The sequence below is a fragment of the Juglans regia genome, chromosome 6, assembly GCF_001411555.2.
Source record: "Juglans regia cultivar Chandler chromosome 6, Walnut 2.0, whole genome shotgun sequence".
In the NCBI taxonomy this organism is placed as follows: domain Eukaryota; kingdom Viridiplantae; phylum Streptophyta; class Magnoliopsida; order Fagales; family Juglandaceae; genus Juglans; species Juglans regia.
The window spans coordinates 37986497-37996551 of record NC_049906.1 but is presented as its reverse complement, the minus strand read 5'-3'; the positions used below and the strand labels follow the sequence as shown (position 1 = coordinate 37996551).

Sequence of the window (10055 nt, the reverse complement as noted above, 5' to 3'; positions counted from 1 at the left end):
ACAAATTTGCCCTTTAAACAATACATTTTTAATTTACATTAGAGGTCTTTGGAAGCCTCATGGACCAGCATGTATAATCCTTTTATGTTTTCGGCTTTTGAGGTGAATTCTATTTAAAGAATTTCTATTTAAATAAATAGTCAAAAATCTTATTTTTAAAAATATGTAAGAGTTAAATTATGTCATTTGGTATTATTTTTTTAATAAACTAGATTACTGCAATATATATATATATAAGAATTCAGATTTTGATTCTTAATTATTTTGAATACAATTAAATCCATTTTTTTTAATTGAATTTTCTTTGACTTGTTTAATAAAATTATAATAAGTTTTAAATTATGCTACTAGGTATAATTGGAAGATTGAATATGATATTAATGTTTAAATGATTATATGATACTAGTGTGCATAACCGAATATTTTTAAATTGCTTTCCTTGGAATGTGGTTAATTTAGTGGAATGCGATGATATGTTTTTCTAGAAAATTAGTGACGACTAGTGCTTTATATAGGTAACGAACTACAAAGTGAGGTGAAAGCATCGCTAAGAGGTAAGTAATTTGATCACAAATTAGGATTAGTATATAGTTAGACTATTACTGTTAAAGCTAGTTCTTTGATAGCCGTTCTTTTATGTACCAAGCATGTTACGATCTATATAAGCATATCAGTCATCATAGCATATGATCATGTTAATTTTCTGCATCATGTTCAGGCTCAACATTTTATAATTATTTATATTAATATGAATGTCATGCATATCACGTTGCATAAGACACATGAGTTATCTTAATTTCAAGTGTAAGATAAGATCAAATCAGATCAATTAATCAGATAGCCTTTCAGTTCAGTATTCAGTGTGGATGTGCAAGCCACAAACTCAAGCGTGGTCCACCGTAGTATGTCAGAATACTACTCAGTGGCTCCCCTTACTGCAGCAAGATGTGGGGCCGGTGCACAATTTTGCACATAGGGTTAAGTGTGTGGCCTAGTCAGATTAGTCAGTTAATTCAGATCAGTCAGATTAGTCAATTAATTCAGATCAGTAAGATTAGTCAGTTAATTTAGATGAGTCATGCATAGCATGAGTATGAGTATCAGCATGATATGACATGAATTTATTCAGCATAATATGACAATAATTTTATTCAATATGAAATTTTATTAAAGCCTTTTAATTATTATGTTTACGTTGTGATGAGTTCTTACTGAGTCTTCAACTCATGTTAGTTTTATCTCATTCTTTTTACCACCAGGCTAGGAGAATGAGGACTACAGGCAAGCAGGTCAAGTTTAGAAGGAGCGGACTAAAGAACCTTAGACTATATTTATAATTTCTTTTAATTTAGTTGGTTTGGAAACTTGGATATGACTATATTTTTTTAAAATGGTTTAACTTAAATTTTATTTTGGAATGATCAATGTTTTTTTTCAAATTATGCAAATCTCTTACCTGGCTTTAGTTACGTATGTACGTGACATTCCTAACCCTAGGGAAAAGGATGTTACAACCAAACACGCAAGAATTTCAACACAATCGCAAACTTGTATTCTTCCACTGCTTTTGTCATCTCTGTTTTTGAAAAAATAAATCCTAGCTCGCCGTTTATCTCCACAGGAAACCGCAAAGGGGTTTTGAATGTAGTATCTGCCGATTTTGAGACAGCAGCAGCATACGTTGCTGGAACATCACCAGGGCTAACGTTCCCCGCCGATGGCAAGGCCATCAGAGGGTTGAACCACCAAAGAGCAGCCAACCCTAGCCGTCAGAACTCTAGCAGTCACCCCAAAAAAGAAAGTCCAAGATTTCTGCACTTTCCAAAACAAAAGAGTTGAAAGGAGGAAAAAATCGCCCCAATCGCCTCTCTCTCTAAATAAATCACCCCAATCTCTAACTTAATTAAAAAATTGATAAATACTATTTCTCTGTCAAAGTATAAGCCCGATGATAATCTAACTTCCCAGTGAGGAATTACCAATCTAGAAGCAATCTAAGCTTATAGTTCTTCATGTTTGGCTTTTCTTTTAGGCTAAGCTACAACATAAGTGTTCACTCAAAGATAGCTATGATTCAAAATATACCTTTTCCTCAAGCTCCAATCCCTCAATAACTTGCCATGGCAAAAATAGATTTCATCCCTCTATTTGTTGATAAAATGAGAAAAGGCAAAAATAGCATCACAAGCCCCAGCTTTTTTCAAGTGGAGAAGAAAGTTGAAGGGGTGAATGACCAAGCACGACATAAAGGAAAAACTTATGCGAAAGAAGTATCTTCAAACCTTTCACCATTTCTTTTAAGTCTTTGAAGTCAATATAATCAAATTTACACTATAAGAACGAAAATGGATTTTACCAACTCATTCTTTATAACCTCCAAATGAACTCGTTTTCAAGAATACTAGAAAAATATTGAAATTTTCAGTTTCCAAACGTCCATGGTTGTGTTTTGTATTTGTGAAGGCAGTAGAACACATTGAAAAAAATAATTTACATGTACTTTTTGAATGTTTGCAAAACGCTACACCTAAAAATGCCCTTTCGTACGATGCTTCTGAAAAATTAAAAAATGCCTCTCGTATTTGTGGCTTTTACTTATTAGGAAATCTTTTTGTCACACATAATCGTGATATATATATATATATATATATATATATATGTGTATGAAAGAAAGTCGAAGGGCTTCCTTATAAATTAGAAGACATTTCTCATTCTTTATAATATATATTAGAAGATTTATGGAGGTCACAATCTATAACATGGATTGGGAGCAAACCCCAGCAACTTCTGATTCCAAGATGGATTTATTCGATTCAAAATTCAAACATAATACACATAGTATTGACATATGTAATGAAACAACAACATAGCATACCCAACTTGATTTAAAAAAAAAAAAACACTACTACATGAGATTCCGAATACTGTCAATTTTATTGAAAAACAATATTAAGCTAAATTGTGTGCAAACACAGGACTCAATTGTCAATGTCAGCTCCACCAAATAAACCTGCATCAACCATTTCGAATGGTCTTTTATTTTTTTCGTAATGCTTATGGACATTTACATGGATGCGGAGGTGGAGGTGGACGCAGATGCAGAGGCAGATGCGGAGGTAGAGGTGGAGGTGGAGGTGGAGGTAGAGGTGGACGCAAATGCTGAGGTGGGGGTGGACGCAGATACAGAGGTGGACACAGATGCGGAGGTGGAGGTGGAGGTGGAGGTGGAGGTAAAGGTGGACGCAGATGTGGAGGTGGAGGTGGACGCAGAAGCCGAGGTGGAGGTGGAGGTGGAGGTGGAGGTGGAGGTGGACACAGATGCCGAGGTAAAGGTGGAGGTAGAGGTAGAGGTGGACGCAAATGCCGAGGTGGAGGTGGACGCAGATGCAGAGGTGGACACAGATGCGGATGTGGAGGTGGAGGTAAAGGTGGATGCAGATGTGGAGGTGGAGGTGGACGCAGATGCGGAGGTGGAGGTGGAGGTGGACACAGATGCGGAGGTAGAGGTGGAGGTGGAGGTAAAGGTGGACGCAGAAGCGGAGGTGGAGGTGTACACAGATGTGGAGGTAAAGGTGGAGGTGGAGGTGGACACAGATGCGAAGGTGGAGGTGAAGGTGGAGGTAGAGGTGGAAGCAGATGCAGAGGTGGAGGTGGACGCAGATGCGGAGGTGGAGGTGGAGGTGGAGGTGGAGGTAGAGGTGGAGGTGGACGCAGAAGCGAAGGTGGAGGTAGAGGTAGAGATGGAGGTGGAGGCAGTTGCAGAGGTGGAGGTGGAGGTGGAGGTGGAGGTGGACGCAGAAGCGAAGGTGGAGGTAGAGGTAGAGGTGGAGGTAGAGGTAGTTGCAGAGGTGGAGGTGGAGGTGGAGGTTTTGGCCATGAATAGTGCTGGTTAACTAAGGGGCTGTAACTTGCAAACTTAGCCGCGAAAAGGGAAAAGATGATTGTAACCAGGATGGAAGCGTATGTTATGAGTAATCCCTTGTAGTTCAGCCTGTAGACAAGACGGCGAAATCGAACTCTGGTGTCGTGTGCTCGACAAAGACGGTTGATGTTTTCGACTTGGTCGATCATGTAGCAGTCCTCCTTATCAATATCAAACACCAGCCCTTTAGTGAGACTGTTGAGAAGATTCACCACCTCCTCGTCTCCACCCTTTGCCTGTTTGATAATCCCGGCATCACGAAGAATCTTGACATCCTCGACCGTATCCACTATACTGTCCAAGAACACTGCAAGACAACAAAAATATGGAGCTGCAGAGAGATTGTTTTGTTCATAGGCTATCAAGTTCCTCAACAAAGGACCGGTGCTATCATGGATGATCATGGTTGGAATATTCAACGTCTTGCCTTTAAGCTGTATGTCAAGAATGCTACCAGAATTGTTTTTTAACTCAATACCAGCATAACGAAGTGTTTTGACATTATGCACCCAACCTTTCCCAGGAAGAATAAGATGTGTTTTGTTCTTTTCACTCTTTGCAAGCTGCTTCAGGTATATGTTATCGTCTGAAGTTAAGGCAGAGTGAAACAAAGCTAACAGATGTATATACTCGTCGGCGTACTTGTTCAGCTTAAGTGTTGCAAATTCATCCTTCCCAAGTCCCAAGGGTTCAAAAAATCCAAGAGCAAGCGTGTTCAGATCGGGACTTGCCTCCCCCTTCAAGGTAGTAAGTTCAAAAATCTTCCGCAGCACAAACATTGGGAGTTGGTTCTCAAGCAAAAGTAAATCGCGAGAGATATTTGGCAGCGTCCATCGTGTTTCGAAAATGGGCTCCCCCACATATTTTTTCTGCAATAAGTCAAGAAGTATAAATGTGATTATCAGTTTGCCTTCATGTGATCATAATTGCTAAAGGAAAATTAGAGAAAAAAACCAACTTAATTAGAATATATAACTAATAAATACCTCGTATAAACGCAGGATTTCTACAATGAAGCAACCGTCAAGGAGCATCATCTGCACAAAATCATCAGGCTTTATAGCCTGAAAGTCTTCTGCATAAAAATTTCTGGTCATTTCCTCCAATTCTCTCATGGCATTTTTAAGATTTTCTTCAAGCATAGGCTGCCCTGCTTGGTTTTGAATAAGGCGATCGAGAAACCGTCGTTTTTGAGTTTGCATGGCTTGTAGACTTGGTTCATTATAATGAAATGGACCAATGGAGACAATCTTGGGGATATAAGCACCTTTGTGGATTTTGAACATAGGTGCAGGAACCTTCATTGTCGACCATCCTGATCTGCTAATGATAATAGGTTTTCGTCTCTCATTATCATTGATTTGACTAGAATGTTGACTAGGAATAGTTTTTCCTAATCTTCTACGTTGCTCATGTGTTTGGACTCTTGGCGTAAGCCTCTGATCTTTATCTGGGTTGTCATCATCCAATTCTTCACCAATGTGAAAAGTTGCCTTGTGAACTGATTTTCTACATTGCTCTTGTGTCAAGACTCTTTGACGTCTCTCTTCATTTTGATAGTCATATTCTTCTCCAGCAATGTCAAAAGCCGCTGCTTCTTTGGGAACAATGCCAAAATTAGCAGCTGCTTCTTCATGACCAATTATGCCAAAATTAGCAGCTTCTTCTTCATGATCAATATTTTCAAAAGCTGGTGGGTGAACTGCATCCGAAGTACTCTCGTTGATTCGGCTTGCATGTTGGCTAGCAACAGTTTTTCTTAATCTTCTACGTTGCTCACGTGTTTGGACTCTTGGCGTACGCCTCTGATCTTCATAGAGATCTTCATTTGGATTGTCATCTTCTTCTCCACCAATGCCAAAAGCTGCTGCTTCTTTGGGAACAACGTCAAACTTAGTAGTTGCTTCTTCATGACCAATTATGTCAAAATTAGCATCTTCTTCTTCATGATCAATATTTCCAAAAGTTGTTGGGCGAACTGCATCCGAAGTACTCTAGTTGATTCGGCTAGCATGTTGACTAGGAATAGTTTTTCCTAATCTTCTACGTTGCTCATGTGTTTGGACTCTTGGCGTACGCCTCTGATCTTCATTTGAATTGTCATCTTTCAATTCTTCGTCAATGTCAAAATTTGCCTTGTGAACTGCATCTGAAGTACTCCCATTTGATTGTTGACTACTGGTTTCAAATATCTGTTCCACATCATGATCATCTTCCATTTCTTTCAACAGCACTTTCAGCTCTTCTTAATTATTATGAAGATGCTGAAACTTAATTCTCAATAGTTGTTCAATCTGTACCATAAATAAAATAATCACAATGCTGAGATTCTCATTATGACCATATATATAGTAACTACTTAAGGATCATGATGATTGATGTAAATACATGATGGGGCTGAAACTAAACTTTTCAATCCAAAGACTAAGAGATTAATCATATATGTTATTGACCTTTGGTTTCAAAAGTTTAATTAGATGAGTAGTGAATATATAGAATTAGGTAGCATTACTGAAATGAGAAATGATACACCACACATATCTATCTAATCAATATGTAATTTCTAATTTTTGGCCTTCTATTTATACACATAAATTTAAGCATTAAGATAGAACGTCAAAATGATAGATCACATATTGGTTAGGTGGAGATGTGTGGTATAAAGTTTTTTTTTAGAATTTCTCTAATTAAATACAATGCAAGATCACTTAAAACATGAATATATATATATATATATATATATAATTATATAAAGTTTAAGGTTTCATAATATTACTAAAAATACTAAAAATATCACAGCTTAGCCCTTAATGTCATGTCGTTCATATTAGTTCATCAAATTACTATAAACAGCACCCCCTAGTTCATCAAATTACTATAAACAGCACCCCTTTTTTTACATCAAGCAACATCATGTGAGAGTACTCACGGGTGATTGACTTAGCCCATTTGGATAATCATTTCTTCTCATCTTATCTTAAGATCTAAATATTACCTAACACACAAATACTTTTCAATTTCTCTCACATATTTTTTTATCTAATCATTACTATTCATTATAACTTTTTTAAACTTTTATATAATACATAAAAATAAAATATAAAAATAAAATTAATTTTTCAAATCTCAAAATAAAAATTATATTAAAAGATTATATTCTAATAATATTTTAAATTTATAATACTTTTATTCAACTTTTTCTCTCAACTTTTTCAAAATCCAATAAAAAACTTAACTTAAATTATTTCACTACTATTTACAAATCATCTCACTATTATTCACAAATTTCTTATCTCATATCATCCACCTAACTACCCAAATGGAATCTTATAGCTCGTTCAAATGCCAAAAATATTTTATAATATTTTTGAATAGTAGTGAAATGATTTATGAAATAATTTAAGGAAGAATGCTTTATTAGATTTTGGAAAATGAGAAAAAAAATTGAATAAAAGTATTATAAAATTAATAGATTATTTTTTTTAATATTATTTTTGTTTTAAAATTTAAAAAATATTTTATTTTTTATGTTTTATGTAAAATTTTAAAAAAATTATAATAATCACATAATAATTAAATGAAAAAAACTAAACTAAAAAATATTTGTACCAAGTAATATTTAAAAATGAAATATATAGAGAATAAGGCTGCATTTGGATGTTGAGCTGAGCTTAGCTGACCTCAACTTTTTTATAAATAGTTGTGAATTGAGTACTAAAGGAAGCTATATGGGTCTATCTAAATTGAGTTTAAAGTGTGTTTAGATGTTAAGATGAATTTAGTAGTTTTGATAGAAGGTTGTTAGTTCTACGTAAAAAGATGTGTTAAGTTGAAAAATATTATAAGCTTCATATGTAAAGAAGTTTTGAGTTGAGATAAATTTAATAATTTAAAAATTAAATGTTTAGATATTAAATTTAACTTAAAATTAAATTAAAATCAACTGAACCCGACAGAGTCTTGCAACGCGGTACCAAACGGAGGCCTAATCTTCTCTAATTAGTAAACCGCCAACCACCGCTTCCCCTACACTGCCATCTGCTCAAAACACAGTCCCTCTTCCAGAAATGAAATAGAACACCCAACGGAGCATTACAAAGAAAAACCGAGAAAACCCAGCAAAGCCACCATACAACCTCTCTTCAAGCCGAGACACTTACCTCGTCGCCGTCGGAAGACATCCAAAGACGCCGAAGGTTACTTTTTCTGTGTGATTTGCTCCTTCTCCACCATCGACCGCCACAGGGAGAGTCGGAAAACTATTCGGCCAACCCAGAAAATTTCGGCCAATCACCTCCCATCAAACTTTCACCTCCCGCTAGGCCACGGTTTTCTCAGCCAAATGGAAGTTTTTATTATCGCACTGTGCCCTCTTTTTCTTTCCGCTCTGTAAGCCTTCGCCGCACAGCCACATCTTTTCCCCAAGTCTGTTTTCCCGCACCTAACCACTTGCAATTGTTTTCTTTTCTAACGTTGCAGCTTCAATTGATTGATCAAATCACGTTGCCTTCTCTGTAAATAATGTCAGATTCGCTTTTGTCAATATCCAAGGATACCAAAGCAGAAAACATGTGTCGGATGATAAAAGATTGCTAAATGACCTGACAACCTTTTCGCTTTTGTCAATAACATAGACTCCAAACCAAAAAGCATTTCAGATAATAATGCCGTTCGCATTTTCAAAAGTAATGCTCCAAGAAATATTCCATTCATCAACGTCGTCATCAATGTCGTCATCTTCACCAACGTCATTTAATTACGTCGTATTTCATATTAATTGATTTCATATTAATTGATTTTGATTAAGATGAAATGAAATAATTTTGAATAAAAGATAAAAATTAATAAAATATTATTTTTTAATATTATTATAATTTTGAAATTTTAAAAAATTGAATTGAGATTGAAAAAAAGTTGAATTATTTATTATATTCTGTAGAGAAATTTAAAAAAGTTATAATAATATGATTTGATTAGATAAAACGCTTTCTAAATCCAAACAGTACCTTAGATTCAACATAACTTTAAACTTTTAAGGCAGTTTTAAGGTAGGTTTCGGGCACAAGATAAAACATAAAATTCTTATCTCATATCATCTCATAATTACACATTTTTCAAATTTTCATACAAAATATAATAAACAATTCAATTTTTTCAAATCTTAATACACTTCTTTCAAATCTCAAAATAATAATAATATTAAAATATAATATTTTAAATATTAAAATAAAACACAAAATTCTCATCTAACCTCCCAAACATGCATTCTCACCAATGTTTCAAATGGAAGTACTATGAATATAAAATCAAATTCAACAAAGCTATTCGGTTAAATAATTTTTAGATAAATTTCTATTTGGCTAAGGGTCCTTTGACCCAGCCAAATATATTTCATCATCTGTAAATAGATAAATGATACTTGTTATCGTGAGTGTACAAATATCATACAGTCATTTTGAAAAAAATGAATAAATATGAGACCCACATGAAAAGAAATTAATTTTTTAAGAGCAGATTCTACTCTTTTTCAAAGTAATTACATAGTACTTACATACTCCACAACTGTACGTAGCATTACTCCTGTAAATAATATCATATTTGTGTTTGTCAATATCCAAAGATTCCAAAGCAGAAAACATGTCGGATCATAAAAAGATTGGATAATGTTACCATAGACTCCAAACCAAAAAGCATGTATGATAATAATAGACCTAGCCAAATTACTTTACCACCCTTCTCATTTTCAAAAGTGAATGGTCGTCATCCTCACATTCTGCAACACATATAATTTTTTATTTTTTTCTATTACTAAAGATAAAGTATGAATAAAAGAAATCAATTAATTTAAAAAGAATGAAACCAAAAAATTTTAAAAAAAATATAAGTAAATATAAAATAAGTGTAGTGTGTAAAGTATATATATGAATGATAAGTAGTAAAACTCATGCTCCATAACCGTTTAACAAGGCAAAATATCCTTCAATAAAACAATTTAAATTATGCTTAAATTTTAAATTCTTTAACTTTTTCATTCCCAAACATTATTTTCAAACATCAATTAAATATAAAATATTTTTTAATTTTTAATTTTTCACTTTTCACTTTTTCATCAAAGTATTATCTAGTCATTATA

The 10055-nt window shown here is 34.4% G+C and overlaps 1 protein-coding gene across 1 annotated transcript; it reads right to left on the bottom strand.

The window, feature by feature from the left end:
- Positions 1–2787: 2787 nt before the first annotated feature.
- LOC108979984 (UPF0481 protein At3g47200-like) lies at positions 2788–5912 on the bottom strand. The gene is made up of 3 exons (XM_035690947.1): positions 5764–5912; positions 4909–5487; positions 2788–4791 (listed from the first exon to the last, which is right to left on the bottom strand). The coding sequence occupies exons 2-3, from the start codon at positions 5224–5226 to the stop codon at positions 3055–3057; spliced, it is 2055 nt and encodes a 684-aa protein (XP_035546840.1). The 5' UTR covers positions 5227–5487; positions 5764–5912; the 3' UTR covers positions 2788–3054.
- Between the last annotated feature and the right edge of the window lie 4143 nt (positions 5913–10055).